This window comes from Rhinolophus ferrumequinum, chromosome 22, assembly GCF_004115265.2.
Source record: "Rhinolophus ferrumequinum isolate MPI-CBG mRhiFer1 chromosome 22, mRhiFer1_v1.p, whole genome shotgun sequence".
Lineage (NCBI taxonomy): Eukaryota > Metazoa > Chordata > Mammalia > Chiroptera > Rhinolophidae > Rhinolophus > Rhinolophus ferrumequinum.
Window position 1 is genome coordinate 35,074,100 of NC_046305.1, and position 17,547 is coordinate 35,091,646.

The 17,547-nt window shown below is 36.3% G+C and overlaps 1 protein-coding gene across 1 annotated transcript in view; it reads left to right on the plus strand.

Moving 5' to 3' along the window:
* The first annotated feature begins 257 nt into the window (after positions 1 to 257).
* Positions 258 to 17,547, plus strand: part of PLPPR4 (phospholipid phosphatase related 4) — a 35,465-nt gene continuing 18,175 nt past the window's right edge. Inside the window, exon 1 of the mRNA XM_033094149.1 lies at positions 258 to 621. Coding sequence (XP_032950040.1) covers positions 544 to 621 — 78 coding nt within the window. The 5' untranslated portion in view covers positions 258 to 543. The remainder of the gene's footprint in view (positions 622 to 17,547) is intronic.

The following is a 17,547-nucleotide window of genomic DNA, read 5'->3' on the forward strand; positions in this document are numbered from 1 at the left end:
TTTTCTCACTGTTGGTCAGTGCGCAGGAGCTAGGCTTCTGTTTTCCAGCAATCCTGAAGTTATTATTCCTAGAGTGACCCAGGAGGCTTCCCAGTGGAGGGCATGGGAACCTTAACTCCTCAGGCTCACTGCAGCAGAATCCGGGGTGCGTCCCCCCTTTCCAATTCTTGACGTCAAGTTCCGACAGCCCTGATGCCTAGTAGGGGCGGTGGAGAGCAGCGGAAGGGTGCCAGGAAGGGGAAGCCATTGCAGCAACAGTTTGGAGGAGGGAAGGGAGCTGGACATCTCTGCGCAGAGAAAATCAGGGAGTGGGACCAGAGTAGGGGAGGAAGAGGACTTGCGGGCTCTGAGAGACGCTGGGTTGCTGCAAAAAGGGGCGGGGAGAGGCGGGGGCGCTGCACGCAGCGCGCCGGCTCCAGAGGTGCCCGCGGGGAATGTGACATCAGCGGCGACCGGCGCTTGCGGCTGGAGGAGGCTGCTCGCCTCGGCTGCGCTGTGCACACTTCGCCCAGGGGAGGACGCAGACCCCGGCAGGCGGCCGGGATGTCGGCGAAGGAGAGGCCAAAGGGCAAAGTGATCAAGGACAGCGTCACCCTCCTGCCCTGCTTTTATTTTGTCGAGGTGAGTTGGCCCGGCGCCTTGGCATAATGCAGATCTTCCTGGTACCTCTGGAGCGGATTCAGGTCCTGGACCGCGTTGGAGGTTCGGAACCGTGCCAGGGTGCGCGCCGCTGCCCCCAAATGCCCGATCCTACCCCCGCCTTCCTCAGGTTTCTAGGGAGCTCCCCCGAGTGTGCCTGGGAGTGCCTGCCAGTCTGGGGTGACCACCACTAGCGCTATCGCTGCTGGGTGGCCTGCAGGGAAAAGATACCTGTGTGAGTGAGTGTGGGGGTAGTTCCTGGGCCCTCCTGTCGTGCCTGTGTGCACAGCGTCTGTGGCCCAGAGGGGCCATGATGCTGATATTTCAGGATTTGTGTCTTCAGTCTGCGAGTATGAATCTAGAAATCTGTGAGCTTTTATTAAGAATTCAAATGCACATAGCCATGCCTGGGATGTACAAGGGCTGGAGATGTTTATAAACTACTAGGATTATATATTATTGTGTGCTTTATTACAAAAAAAAAAAAAAAAAAACACGTTACAACCCTTCTCCTATCGTAATCACTATGGTGCTCACATCTGCTTCTAAAATTGGGTCTGCAAACTAGGCATCAATCTATTGACCCTTTTCCATGGTTAACAAAAAATTATGTATATACACACACATATATACATGTATGTATACATATATGGATATATATATATATATACATATGCATGTGTAAAATAAGTGACATCATCTGGTTTTATATGATTTGTACATGTGCATTTATTCTGTGCTGCTCAGTATTACAGATAAGCAATTAACCTGCAGATGTATTCATAATGAACCTCAAACTTACTGAAATGCAGTATTTAAGGTAGGAACAATTTATGGGAGGGTTATCAAGATTGACAGGTACAGTGATTCTATGCACTGTGGTCCATTATATTAGGAAGACATTTTTAAGCAAGAGATTTATTGAATCATAGGTAGAAAAGAAATGTATTGAATAGGTTTAGTGAAATCAGATGGTTTGGGGCATGAAACTATGTTCTGTGTAATTAGAGCCTGGATTGCATAGAGAATGATAAGACTTGCTGAATTATAAATATCCCTCCTTGGCTGTCTTTTCAGCCAAATATGGAGGCTTAGCACTTCCAAGTACAGATAGAAGATTCTGTATTTGCTGATTGTGAGGCTTATCTGTGTTGAGGGATATTCACTACCTTGAAACTTGGGGGAAGAGACATTGTCAAATTGCCCTCATAGATAACAGTTTATTTGCAAGTTTCTCTTAGAAGTCACAAATTTTTTAAATGGTTTCAGTATTAAGAAAGATGTATGTGGCTTGCATACATCTCAGAGAAATGATGGCTGACTCCTTCATCCATGACCCATGGAAAAGAAAAGAAATTATCCAGTTTATTTAAAGTATTCAACAGATTCATTTATTTTTGCCCTTCCTTTGTTTGCAATGGATTTTGAGGCCATGGCTTAGGTAATTTTGCTGAAAGACAAGAGTTTTCTCAAGAAAAAATGGGCAGCTGAAGATTCCATGATGAAAAGCGTAAAGGAATAGAAAGATGGGATACCTGCCTTTAAGTTAAATCCTGTGAGGATACATGTCATACTGCTAATCCACTGTGGTTTTGTACTAAAGCACTTTCATTCATGTCTGGATCTATTGTATCTGTCTAGAAGAAATCGTTTAATTGTTGGGTTCCACCTCCAAGACGGAGCACACCTGAGGTCAGCTAGAAGCTGACTACGTAATGATTGCAGCCACATGGCTTCAAGGAAAATACATTCCTGAAAGAGGATGCAAATCAGAGAATTAAGGATGTGCCTTTAAAGAATCAATGTGTGCATTTTGAGATACATTTAACAAAATGTCCCTTATCTAGAATTTTATGTTAAAATGCCTCATAATACATTTGAAATGCATCTTTAGAAACAAACATGTTACTAATGTTATTTCTTTCCCATGAGTGATAGTCCAGAATCATTACATTCACTCTGACCCAGTCAGATACCCTCTATGAATTCCTTCAGGGCAAGATATACAATTACTTGAAGACAATTCATGGGTTTGAATGAGCATTTATGACATTATGTCTTAGGTATAACTGACTTTAAAGGTAGAGCCACAAAATTGGATTGCAAATTATCTCTCTGAAATTTAAATGCATGATGAACTACTAAAGATCCTCTAGAAAATGAGAAAAGACATTAATACATCAGTTATTTAAGAAGTTGGCAGGATGCACTACAAAGCTCCTTTGGAATGACTCATTTTGAAGGCGGTGAGAATGAGTTTTATATCTCTTTTGGAGGATGAATAAATATAGCATGAATTAACATGTCAGTAAGATTTTAGAACGTAATGACACTTTGCTTTATTTACAGCATACTTTCCCAAGACCTTAGTAATTAAAAAAGAAAAGTGAAACATGAGCGAATCTTCCATCACGTATCAGCCCAGAACACATACAGTGGGTGACAAAAAAAAATGTATACACATTTTAAGAAAGGGAAAAACTGTATTAAAATTATAATAATCAATATATACCAATAACAAAAGGTGAATACAAGTCATGTGTATGCATTTTTTTGGCATCCCTGGTATTTCAAGCCTTCTTTGTTACTTCGGACAATAATTTAAGTAACAAAATGAGGCAACAGAAGGACCACATTTTGAGGAGAAAATAGTCACTGGGTCTCAAGTCAGTGACATTGTAGATAATTTAAATTGCTATTCATAATAGATATGAGATGTGAGGAAACTTTAACTAGGAAACAAAAGAACAACTTTCATTCAGACGAGATGGTGCTGAAATAATGTTAGAATGAATTATGGTAGAAAAATGGCAGCATGGACAACTGGGGATAACGTAAGCTTTACAGACAGATTGACCTGTTCATACATCACCTTTGCCACATACTACTTGAATAATTTTGGCCATGTTAACTTCTCTCATCCTCAGTTTCTGCATATATAATAGAAATTATAGGGTATAATATGAATATACATATATAGAAGAAATTATAACACCCATATCTTAGAATATATTATGAGGTTAAAGCATATAAGACACCAAGCATCATGCCTGAGATAGAGTAGTTACTTAAGATATATCAGTTCATTTCCTTTCTCATAAATGCCCTTGACCTGAATGGATTATTTTACTTCTAGGCTGGTCTTAAGGGATTATGTACTGACAAAATCTGGCTTGGGAGTTCCCGCTGTTCAGAAGAAGCCAACTTCTCCCCAATTTCTCAAGTTCCAGAGCTTGTCTGAAATTGACCAATCTTAAGGGAGCTGAATAGGGAGAATAAACTGAGTGCTATTTATAGGTTGTACAATAATAATGGCAATCACTTATGAAGCACTTGATATGTACTAAGAATAAAATTATAAATGCTTTACATGCACTATCACACTCAGTCAAAGATTCTCATTAAGAAAGAGGCCATTATTTTTGATGTTTTGAAGAAGAAGAAACTGCAACTCATAAAAGTCAACTTGCCTGGATTTACAAAGCAAAGTCGGAGTCAGAGCCAGGTGTTAACTCAGAGCATATGCTCTTAACCACTGCAATAACTGTCTCTCAACATGTTGAAAGAATATTCACAGAGGCAAAGTTACTTCCTGTGTTATCCCACTGGTAAAAATAGGGAGATGGAGCACATTGACAGGTGATATGATTTTGCCTAACAGGCTAGCTTCCTCAGCTGAGTTCCTCCTTCTACAGGGCACCTCTAAGCACAGAGTTGGTGGGCAGTGTATACGCCCCCCACTGACTCACTAGTTAGTGAACCTTCAACAAACCCTCATTACTAGGTGTAGGTAAAGAGTGGGGCTGCTGACAGCCCATGTGCAGAGTGTCAGGATCGCTCTAATTATATCCCTGTGGGCTCAAGTCTGAGGTGTTCAGCTGCTAAAATCAAGTAGTCTTGTCCCAATTCATCACTACTTGATATTAAGCAAACATTAATTAATCGATATAATTAGTTTTTCTTACATCTTTGGTTTATGCTGCCAATTGCCTACTGACAAATTTATGGTTGACAATCATTATATCAATATTACATGGCGATTTGAAAAACACATGATTTCCAATATGGTACCTCACTTTATGAACAAGTTTGGTAATTCTATTTTGCATTGTTCAATTGTGAAAAGAAAGGTCAAGGAGTGAAAGGAATTCTCAAAACAAGTACATTCAAGGCCTTATCAGGTTGAACAGAAAAGCAAGTAAAAAGGAATGTTCCACTGAAGAAAAGGTTTCTCTTGCCTTTAAAGTTGCAAAACACTCTCCAACTGATAGTTGTATCATTTACAGCGGCAATTGCAGCTGGCAGCACACCTAGAAGTAGTAAACGGTCCTTCAAACTTAATAACCCAATATTCTACATGATAAGCCTGATTGTCTGTGTGCCTAAATGACTTTCCTTCATGCAAAGCATTATAATGGTCCCACCTGTGCTCAGACTCACAATTTTGTTCTCATTATTCATCCTATTCAAAGATACGAGTTTGCATCAATTCAGTATGCAATATAAACAAATGATAAATTAGCTTTTCAGCCAAAAAGATATAAATCCTTACCAAGTAAATGGGAAAGAGATTCTTTTCATTTAAACATTCTGCTTTATGACATACATTTTTATTACTAATCTGATATTCACTTTATGGAGGTAGAGGAGCTGTGTTTGACCTATATGCAAAGATATTTTTAGTTTGAAATTTCTTATTTTTCATACACACACACACACACACACACACACACACACACACACCTGATCACACAGGCATAGACAAACACAGAGGGAGTAAGAATACCATCTCTCTCCAATAAGCATAAAGTAACAGTATTAAACATTAGAGTATAGATTCAGAATATTTTAAACACAACAGACTTGAAATTATATGGAAAGTTTTCACTAATTTGAATGTTGTACTTAGCAATGGATGTGTTTCAGGGTTTTGTTAATGATGGTTGATTACTATAGGGTCAGTAACTAGACAATGTGTTCAGGAGTAGAAGGCATTGTTTCTCTGTTGCCGTCGTACCTGGAGAAGCTCAACAAGCATTTGTTTGAGCAAAGATATCCAGGGTAGTTCAATCTGAACATCATGTCTTGACACTGTGGTGTCTTGACAAAACCTTAATACAATTAATAAAATTAATTAATAAAATGTTCTTTGTCCCACTTTTCTCTAACAGGAAAAAATAAATACTGGCTTCCACCAACCTCAACTGGAGATTAATAATAATTATAATGATAATAATAGTAATTTAAAAAGAACAGCCCTTTTCAAGCCTCCTTTACATGACAGATCCTATGCATGTATTATCTTTAATCTGGAGAACTACCCTAGAAGATAGTATTAATATTGTATTAAGGTAGTACCAGGGAAGTATTATTATCCTTATTTTTTTAATCCCCAAATTGTAGCTCAGAGAGCTAAATAGCTTTCTGGGGACACACAGCAATTAGGTGAAGGAGCCAGGATTTGAGTGCTTGTCCATCTCACTCTTGCTTTACCGATATACCACTCCACCTCACAAATGCTTCTAATGATAATGTTAAACTTAAAGATGAATTGCGATAGGGAGATCTGCCACTGCCCTGGCTTGGCGAGCTTCATGGTATCTGAAGGGATGTACTTGGAAGATGTCTGGTTGGTGTCCATCTGAGTTGTGGAATAATTTTTCTCTTCATTCAGCTACTGAACTTGGCTTCCTTTATGCTATCCTCTCCTTAGAGTAACTGATTTAATTCTGACACGGATGTGTAGATGGCACAATGACGGTCTACCTAGAAGGAGTTTCTTTTGGGAAAGCACAAATGGCACCCATGAGTCTCCTGTGGATGAATGAGGAGCAATGGGTGAAGTGAGAGGGAGGAGTTGGAACTGAAATAAAGTCTAGGAAAGATGAATCTGGAGGTCTATGAGAATGATAGAGCATGGAGGAAAGAATCCCAAAGAGATAATAGAAAAAGAGAGGGGCCATGCCGAGCAGGATTAGGAGAAAAAGCACAAGAAAATAGAAAGTATCAGTGAATGTATGTGAGCGCTAATGGAGACCCACCTACGAGCAAAAGAGACCCACGGGGAGTCTTTTAGGCATTTGGGTTGTCTAAGCTTTTGTTAAATAAAAAGCATGTGAGGCACCATTGTTACTGATTATGCTGGGAATGTATTACAAATATTACAACAGATTTTCTCTCAGCGAATGTATATTTTCTCAAGCAACCTCTCTTAAAAAAGAAGTGACGAAATGTCTTATTACAGCAAAGTCTAATAAAATCATGTACTAAAAGAACATCTGGTTTGATTCTTTCTTCCATCACAAATATTTAAGTTATGGCTTTAAAAGTTTAACTGAGTTACCTTAAAACATATTATGGTTAATATCAGATCAGGAATAGAATTCTAAGTCTCCAGGCTCCTGTTCTAGTGCTCATTCCTAATTATTACTATTTCTAGAATTCCTTACATTAGAAAGCTTCCCCATGGATTACAACACTCCGAATACAGGTCATTCTAATTCTACATGTGAATAAATTGTACTAGCTGTCTGAAAGTTATATCTAAATACCTAGGGTACACATTTCATGATACCACATTGCATTAAACAACATGTTAAAGCTATTATGAATGGATCTTCTACTTTTCCAGATTGTTAGGCTCTTGGAAAAGCATGGGTACAACTAAAGATCAGAAGATTGGAAGTGATATTTTTCTTTTTCATTGCCTAATAGCCCACCTATAATTTCACAATAACTTCCCTTAACATGAGTTCTCTGACAGATAGTAAAGGAAAGAGGAAACATTGTAAGGTGTAAGAATATAATTTATATCATTGGTAACAAAATAACTTTGAATTTTCCATTATAGTTTAATGCAATTTGTTCACATATATTATCTCATTTGATCCTTTAAATACAACTGAGGAGTAGATATTAATTCTGTTAACTGAGACACAGGTAGTTCCAAGAACTTGCCTAAAATCCAAATAGTGCTATTCTCTCATGTAGGCCACAAGAAAAGGAATGTTTGTATTTAAAACTGTGAAACGTCCAATTATAACCATCTCAGTTTTCTATGGTTTCGTCTAGAGTTAATTAGCTGAGAAGTGTACTTCCAGATAACTATGGAATGGAGTAATTTCCTGATGTTCAAGTTGATTTTGGAATGTGGAAGCCAAGGACAGAAATGCTAATTTTGACAAAATTAATGTTGAGGTGTTTTTCCTGTAGGTAATTAGACTCTGGATCAATTCCCCTTAGGTCCATTACTGTTTGGTTGTTTTTTTAATCATAAAATATTTATGTTAATCAACATAAAGGAGGATAATTGCTTTCCTATTTGCTGTAACAAGATGGCTTCTGTACATTCTTCTAAAACTGACATTAGACTGCTTAGGTATAAATTAAAGGGAAGTGGAAATACAGGTAATTAAAATCAATGTATTTTGAGGAAAAGCTAAACAAGATAGCAGTACATTTAACAGACTGTTGTTTGGGAGTTGGAACCAAGAGTTCCTTTTATTATTCATTTTTTAACACTAGCTTCTAGAACAATGAAAATAGCAGGGAACAGATAATAAACATTCAATTAATTTGTATTGCATTGATTGTTGTTTGTCCAAGAAATCTAGCAACTTAATTAATACAGATAAGGAGCTAGAGCCTATAGTGAACCTCAGCTTTGGCTTTGGCATTGTCCTCCATCTTCTCTACTGACCCTGAAGGTCAGTGGTCTTTGCAGTCCTGTTCAGAAACAGGAAGAAATTGCTAAGACTTCAGTGCCCAGGTGTATGTTCAAACATGCCAAGAAAGGCCAACTGGAGGACCTCCTTGAAGATGCCTGCTCTAGGCTATCTTCAAGAACTGCTTGAAGATAGTCCTTGAAGAACTGCTCATTCCAAAGCTGCCAGCCCATCTGACTCAGCAGGCTCCATTCCTTCCTCCACCATCACCCTTTCCTCTTAATATTGCAGAGGTCACTCAATAAAGTAGAGGAGAGAGAGGTAGGAGATGACCAAAAGACACACAAAGACCCAAATGACCTGTGCCTCAGTTGCACATTCTTTCCTGTGTCGATTCTTCATTTTCCAGGCCCTAGTAAAACTCCCAATGAGGACAGCAATTTCCCGTCTAGGCAGAGGCTGTTTAGTGTAACAGAAGGGCAGAGATTGAGCGTGGACAGTGAGGCAAGGACTTCCCTTTCTCCAAGTCCAAGAGAGTACTGCTTAGCTACACACACACACACACACACACACACACACACACACACCCTCATTTACTCTTTTACTCTTGGTTCAAACCATTTACCTTTCTAGGTTTTTGTGTTGGTCAAGCAATGCATCAGTAATTAGGTTTATTGATTTAAGACTTTAGTAATAAAATGTGCTTCTTTGTCAGATGTACTTGTATCCCATGTTATACTGCATTTGGTTTGTATACAAGTTCTTCCGACTTTTGGGTACATCTCACAATGAAACACATATTGCAATCACACTCAATTGATTCACAGCCTTAGGATGTTGGAAAATAAAAGTTATTAACGTCCCACATTAGTAGTCCACCTTTAATGTCTCTTTTATATGCATCATTCCCTTTCAAAGATACATACAAGGAAATAGCATCTTAGGGAGTCTTGAAAAATCTTTGATTTTTGAAAGTGGACTCATAACGTGCATTTAAGTATATAAAAGACAAGCTTAGAAAGAGAGAATAGCTCATGATACATTGTTAATTTCTCATCTCCAAAATTAGATTAGATATCTCTTCTCTGGATAATTTATAGGTTAAACAAAATACATCAGGCACATAGTATGCATTCCATAAATATAAATACATTGGTTAATCATTACATAATAGAAAATACAAACCTTTATAGTGCTTAAAGACAATGGCTTAATGATAAATTTGATACCTGAGTTTAGTAAGCAACTTGAAAATAAATTTCAAAATACTGATGTCTCTAATTCAATAATTTCTGTATATATAACAAGATTATATGTCACTTTAGATATCAGAATCAGAAATTTGCTTCTCTTATTCTATATCTCAAATACAAAATTTATAGCTACATCTCATTTCCCTGACATTATTGCAATGACAATGTTTTTTTTTCCTTAACTCCTATTTTTTTTTTATATTAAGAAATATGAATTAGGTCCCAAAGATTAATTCCTTTGTAAAACCATTCAGGTAAAAATATATATACTTTCTCTATATTTAATAATCCCACTAAAAATGAAAATGCTATTTAATATTTAATCTTAGTATATTGAGATCTTACTGTTTTCTAGGAGACATCAAGAATACCACTCACAGCAGACATTAGAGGGTGGTGTTTATAATGTATAAAGAAAAAATGCACTTTGTATTAATTTATTTTTGACATTTCTTAATGTCTTTGGGAAGGTAAAGATCAGTGTTGGAAGTTTTTAGCAAGAGGCAGTAGGTATAATAATTATAAACATGAACACAGGAGCCAGATTTCTTGAGATTATAATCCAGCTAACAGACTGTGTCATCTTGCAGAATTCATATAATCATTCTGTGCCTTAGTTACCTCATCTGTAAGATAAGAATAATAGTAAAAGCGGTGTTCATCAAAGCGGTGTTGTAAAGACTGCATGAGTTCAGACATGTGAAGCACTTTGCACAGTACCTGGAAAATATTAGTAGCATTAATTGCTATCAGTACCTATATTTTTTAAAGTCAAGTATATGTTCTAAGTGAAAAGAAACTGTAGCTGGGAGAAAAAACTCAAAAGCAATTATTTTTAAATTGAAATACAGGTCCTTAGCCTCAGGTCTTAGTCTCTAACTTGGTTTAAAGAAGAAAATGCTTTCTAAGATGTTGCACGTACTTCAGTGTCTAATTATGTAAGGAGAACAAATCTTCAACACCTGAGGTTAAAGCTGATGATTACAAAGTTTACTACTCCAAGCCTAATGCTGAATCAATATTCAGGTAGTAAAACAGCCACATATCATTATTTAGACTTTACTGTTAGATCACTGAGTGATTGTAATTAGTCTTTTTAGAGCTGTAAAGATGTAATTTATATTTGGGCAGAAAGACATAAACAGATTTTTCCCATTAAACCTAACATACATATTAGGTCTTTAATTACCATTGCTATTTGAAGGATTTCGTTTTAGTTTCTTGTATTTTTTTAATATTTAAAAAAATCAGTGAAATTCCAGAAATTCACAATAGCATTTTCTGTGATAGAAATAAGCAACGATTTTTAACTTGGGGATTTTACTTTTATCATATTGTTAGAAGCAAAATTCAACCAAGTAAAATTTGAAGATATGATTGGCTTTTTTACGTGATTCATGAATCAGGAAGCATCTTATCTAGCAACTAGAAGGGCGCTCCAAGGGGCTGTACAAAATGGAAGCGTCTGTAGGAAGAAGGGTGGGGCAAGGGAGCTATTAACAAACGCAAAGGATTATTTTGGGGCCAGAACATCTTTTCTTTCGGAGATGGAGAAGGCATGTGACAGATTACCCTAGTGGTGCTTGACCAGAAAATTCCAGACTGGTTGATTAAGGTTACGTTTTTGGGAAAGGTTGAAATTGCAATTAGATCAGGTATTAAATCTAGGTTTGGTATCATGGACTTTTAGTACGAGTGATGTCATTTGAGGCCTGTGGTTTTTCTCTTTCAATACTAACCACACTACAAAAATTGTCCAAACATTTAACATCTCTTCAAAAAAATCCATCCATATAATTAATTTGTTCTACACTGAGGATACCCCATATATCAGGTCCTTACCTATACGAGGGGTTTCTGGGGATAGAGAAGTGAATAAGATAACTTGTGTGCACTCAAGGATCTTATCATTGGATAGAAGAGAAAAGTAAAGGAACAACGGCCATCCCATCTGACAATTGCTATGATGGAGACATTCATCGAACTCTATCTGTGCAGTTAGAGAAAGTGATCCAAAGAAACACTAGTGACAGGAAAGCATTTAGAGCTTTAAATGTGCCCAATTCCTGATATTTTATATTAGCAGTCTTTCACTAGGGAAGACAGAAGTGAAATAAAATCAGACCATATGCAAGATATAACTGAAGGTTCTTAAGATATTACTACTACTACTACTACTAATATTAATAATAAAATTATACTGGAGAAAACTGCCCAGGAAAGAACATTTAAGACCTTGGAATGTCAGGTCATTAAGAGTATGATTCGAAAGTGCCTGCTGTCCCTTCACCTTTGTGCCACCTAAACCCCATGCACACATGGCCATCTCTCACGTCTGTCCTTTAAGCTGGTATTTCCATTGAAGCCTGGGGCTATTCGTTCCTGAAAAGAACTAGGCTAGTGCCAGATGGTGACGTGTGCCAAAGTGGCAGCAGGGTGAAGTGGGGCTCGTGCTTCCAGGAATTTTTAACAGACTGGGTTTCAATTACTGGCTAGTATGCAGAAGCCAGGCATGCTGTTGCACTTTCCAGGAGCAGAGTCTTTATCTTAAAATTTATTTCAAAATGCCCAAGGAGGTTATGAATATTAAATTAAATAGTTTATGGAGAAATGTCCAAATAAAATTTCAATAAATGTTTTCTTTTTAGGTATGAGTAAGTGCTCAATACATTCTACTTTCAGTAACTGAAAGTGAAATGAGTTCTAGAAAGGATAGATATTATATCTGAGCAAAAGAAGCAATTTTCATGTTTGATAAGGATGAAGTCAGTATTTAAACTGAGAATATTTAAGAGTTAAGAGCAACTGGGTAGCTTTTTTCAAACTGGGTACCTTTTTGTCGACAACATGCTCGTCCCATTTGGAATGAAATGCAGCCATTGTAGCAATGTAAGGAGGAAAGTAGGTTGAGATCCTCAGGGAAAGCAGTTGAGAGCATGTTTTCTGGACTCAGGCACCTGGGCGGAATCTGGGTGGTCCCCCTCACCAACTTGTGACCCTTGCGCAGTTTACGTAACCCATCTCCGTTTCTATTTTCTCATCTGTAAATTGGGGATACCAACACATACTTTATATGCTGTGAACTGAATGCAACAATCTATTATAGAATTTAGCACAGTATCTGACACCTAAGAAATTGTCCATGTTTTGTTTCTGTAATAATAATATCCTAATTTCTTTAAATTTAGCAAATATTTATTTACTGGATACCTAAAATATTCACAGCACTGTGAGAATTACAAAGATCTTACATTTAGCTACTTGATCTTAAGACAAGGGCTAGTAATATACAAATAACTACAATCCAAGGCAGATTATCAGGTACTACAATAAAACTATATATGGAGTACCTGAGGCAGAGTCTTCAGTTCTGAATAGAGAGCATGAGGAAGGTTTCAGAGAGAAAAAAATTATGTGATCTCAACCTTTACAAGGACAATTTTTATGGGAAACACGGGTGAAAATGTAATGTAAAGCAGAGACTAGCACATGTCTTTTGGGGATTTCAATGGAATGGGAATATAGGCTGTCTGTGGGATGGGAGAGTAACAAGTAGGTATGGAGCAAAATTGAACAAGAAGGCAGAATTGAAGTTATAGTATAAGAGATCATAAATGTCACTCTAGAAAATTTGCACTTTATTTTATAATTAGTGACACTATTAAAAGCACGATCAGATGTGAATTGTAGGAAATAGCCTGGAAACATCAAGGTGGATGAAACAAATTGTGCAGAGAATAGAGACAGAAAACCTAATACATTATATATGGTAGTGATGGTGTGAAAGAAATGGTAGCACATGGAGAATTTTAGAACTAGATGGCAATGTAAGAAGTCCCACATTTCACTGATAAAAAAATGAAGCCCAGGGATGTTAAATGACTCACTTCTAGTCCCAGAAGCTGGTGGAATAAATGAGGGGAGAAACTAATTTTGCTTGTTCTGAAGTTGGCATTGATTTCCTCCAATCGCACTGTCCTGTTTTAATTTGTATGTATGCATGTCATATAAACTACAACCATTTAATTTGTGAAAACTACTTTAGATTTTTAGACCTTGAATAATGGTATAGACTCATTCTGACCTATTCTAAATGGAACTACAAATGTTAGTATGTTTTTTATAATCTATATTTTGAGGTTCCTTGTCATTAATCTAAATATGCTACAATTAGGATGAAGATAATTTTATAAGCCATAAAGTCCTGTTATTAGTTTGGTTTTTTTTAATTGTGAATATTTAAGGGGAATATTTATCTGCATTAGCTCCAAGGAAAAAATTAGCTCCCAAGAAAAGTTGGTCGGAAAATTGGGAAAATCGGCTCCTTGAACCCAGGTGGTTGGCAGCATTGGCCGTCACTTTGCGCAAAGGATTCGTTGTGGAGAACAGAAAACAGTTTATATCTTGGGATTCAGGAACAGGAAATTGAGAAAAATTCCTTAGAATGGACGGGAACTCCCACCCTGAAACCCTAGTGTTGATCTATGACAATCTGCTTACTGGCCACAAGCTTTAATAGAATTACTTTGATCTGCTAATATTTCTTCCAGTTTGAATTTCATTTCAATATATTGTATTAAAGTTTTAAATTTCACATTTTATATGATTTTGGGATACTTAATCAGGATTGGTTCCCAACCTCCCATTTTATACTTATTAATATATAAAATGTTCTCTTTCTCTTAGGTTATCTCTTGCATCTGAGTGGTATGAATAATACAAATTACATTCTTTGACTTCTTGTGACATTATTTATCAAAATCAAGGCAATCTCACTTTAATTTTCTTATGCAAGTGTTGTTCTTCAAAAATGAGGGTAATGCTTTTTAAATCATCTTGTATCATGACTTGCAGCTTTCTACCTGAAACCTTGGACTCTCTTTAGTTCCAGATTGGCATCTTACTCTCTTCTTGAGAGCTCCATTTTGATAATTAAGAGGTATCTCAATTTCAATATTTCCCAAATAGAACCTTAGGTTGCTTATACTCAAGCTTCTCCCAGCCTTCCCTATCCCAATAAATGACACCATCAGCCAAATTACTCAAGCCCCAAATCCTTGAAATCAGCCTTTATTGTTTTTTCTTCAATAACCAATCCATCAATAAATCCTGTCATTTCTGTCTCCAAAATTATACCCAGAATCTACCAACTTCTCTATATCTTTAGGGCTATACCCACGTATAAGCTGCCATCATCTCTTGCCTGCACTACTGCAATGGCCATGCCTCCACCAGCATGTAAGCTGCATGAGTACAGGGAGTTTCTCTGTTTTGTTTACTGTTACATTCCTCACACTCAGAGCAATGCCTAGCACATACTAGGGACTCAGTAAGTAGTTGTTGAGTTTTGAAGAGTCATAAATTTTCACTTCTATCACAGTCATAATCAACCCAACTGCCACAGTGATCTCTGTAAAATATATTTCAAGTTTTATTACACCTCTGCTTAAACTCTCCAAACTGTTTCCAAATATACTTTGAATAAAATACTAATTTCTGCCCTGGCTTTCAATTTTATGCAAAATCTGGTCCCAAACTGACCTCTCTGACTTCATCTTTTATCACTTCTCCCTTCTGACTATGCCTGTTACCTTGTTTTTGTATGATTATTAGTTCATTCTTGGCCATTCAAGTCTCTATTTAAATGACACCTACTTAGGTAGGTCCCCTTGATCTAAAATAGCAATCCAGATACTCAACTACTCTATTTTATCTTCTTTACAGTATATGTACTAATATTATAATTTTAAAATTTTTAGCTGCCTTCTTTAGCAAGAATGAAATCTTCATGAGAATAAGGACTTTGTTTTTTTGTTCTTTTCTTCCCCCTCACCTTCCCCCTCATCCCCACCCCCTCCCATCTAGCAACCCTCAGTTTTTCCTCTATGTCTCTGAGACTGTTTCTGATTAGTTCATTCATTTATTCTTTTCTTTAGATCCCACATATAAGTGAGATCATATGGTATTTGTCTTTCTGTTTGACTAATTTCTATCCGGAGAAATCCAAAACTCTAATTCAAAAAAACGTATGCACCCCTATGTTTATTGCAGCACTGTACACAATAGCCAAGACATGGAAACAACCAAAGGACTTTGTTTTGTTACAACTGCATTGCCAGGACCTAGAACAACGTCTGGCATAGTAGGCTCTCAATAGGTACTTCTTGAATGAATAAATAAATGAGCCATGAATATCATATGTGTTAAGTGGCCCTTTGAGACTATGATCCCTCCAGTTTAAGAGGATCTCAGAGGACTCTGATTTCACCATGGCTGTGAAAAAGGAACGGAATGAAATTGACCTGTATTACTCTAGGCTGAGAGCAAAGTGAACTCTCCCAAATGAGGTTTGCCCTTATCAACATGCTAAAACAAGTTATCTGACCTAGACAAAATGTCATGATAGATTCCATGAAATGTTTCACTACAATTGATATGTACTATAGATTTGTCTCTTTAAAACTGCATCAGAAAAAAAATCAATATTATCTAGCAAATGTGATCTTTTGAAACACATTTCTTTTGTTTGCCCTGTCCTGTAAAACTGTTATAATTTTCTCTTTAAAAATTGCTCTAGTGTTATTGCTCACAAATTCCTTAGAAGATGGTAATTACAAGAGTCAATCTTTTCATTTTGAAAACAATTCTCCTAATCTTCAGGTAATTTCACTCCTCTGTATTGCCGCATAAAAATAGCATGGTTCTTACTTTTATCTTGGCTGCAACATAACTGTAGAACAAAATTCTTAATGCCTCAATATATAAACCTTTTCAAATGTCTTTTTAAATCTCATTTTAAAAGCAATCAAAGATGTCTGTGAGATTTTATTCTGTATATATCTATGTCAAAATTAGCACATATGATTTGTCAAATTTCTTACATTCAAAAGAAAGTTCTGTTGTTGAGCATTTCAAAAGAAAGATACCTTTGAAGATAAATATGTTAGAAGTAAACACTGTAATTTAATTCATTACTCTGTGTAATAGTAAAATACAGTATAGGAAAAATGTATAAAATTACTTTTCCACCAATTATAAATATTTTGTTCAAATCACTTTCATAAAAACAAAATTGATATAAAAGACAAATAGTAAAAGATACTTTAGAGAAATAAACATCAAAAAGTAAGAAAAATATGATTCCTAGTTTGAAAACATATGAAGGTCTTGAAACATGCTTCTACAGAACTATAAAAAAATATTAATACATGGATAGAAAAATGGTGTAACTGGGAAAATTGGCAGTTTCAAGGAGGCTAATGTCTGAAAGGACAAAGATGCATAATATTAGTAAAGGAAATTATTTTCACTGATATATTAAGTTATTGTATGTATATGTATGCATACATATTTGGAAGTCACTATAACTTATATTAATAGTGCAAATATAGAAAAAAGATTAGTCCCCTACCTTAAGGAGATTATTATTTGGAAAGCAGAGCAAAGACTATAACTAATCTATAACAGATAACTATAATAAAGAACAGTAATTTAAAAAATGTATAACAATTTCCTAAAAGTAAGTCCTAGGGAAATAAGAGTGAGGAAATTACTCTCAAAAAGAATTGCTAGGTAAGGCATTATGAAAAAGGTGACATTTGACAAGGATATTATTTTTAATAGTTATAACAGCAACAACAGCAACAACAATAATACTAACACTTATAAACTGGTCTTCATTTCAGGTATTGTTGAATATTACTTGCAATACTTTATTTATTCCTTTTAATTGCCTGTAATGATGGGTACTAGCAATGTACCTGTGTCATAGATAAGAAAACTGAGATTTAAGGAAAACATTTCCTAGGTCACACTGGTGGTAGTGAGTGGGAGAGCTGATATTAGAATCTCCTAGGTGCCTTGAAAACCATATGACCCCTTGGTTTTACTAGAGTATTAGAAGTTAATTGTCACCTCACTACAAAAGAACCTCTTAGGAATAGAAGGCATAATGCTGTCTTGTCAATTTACTTATTTTTTCAGTAGACAAC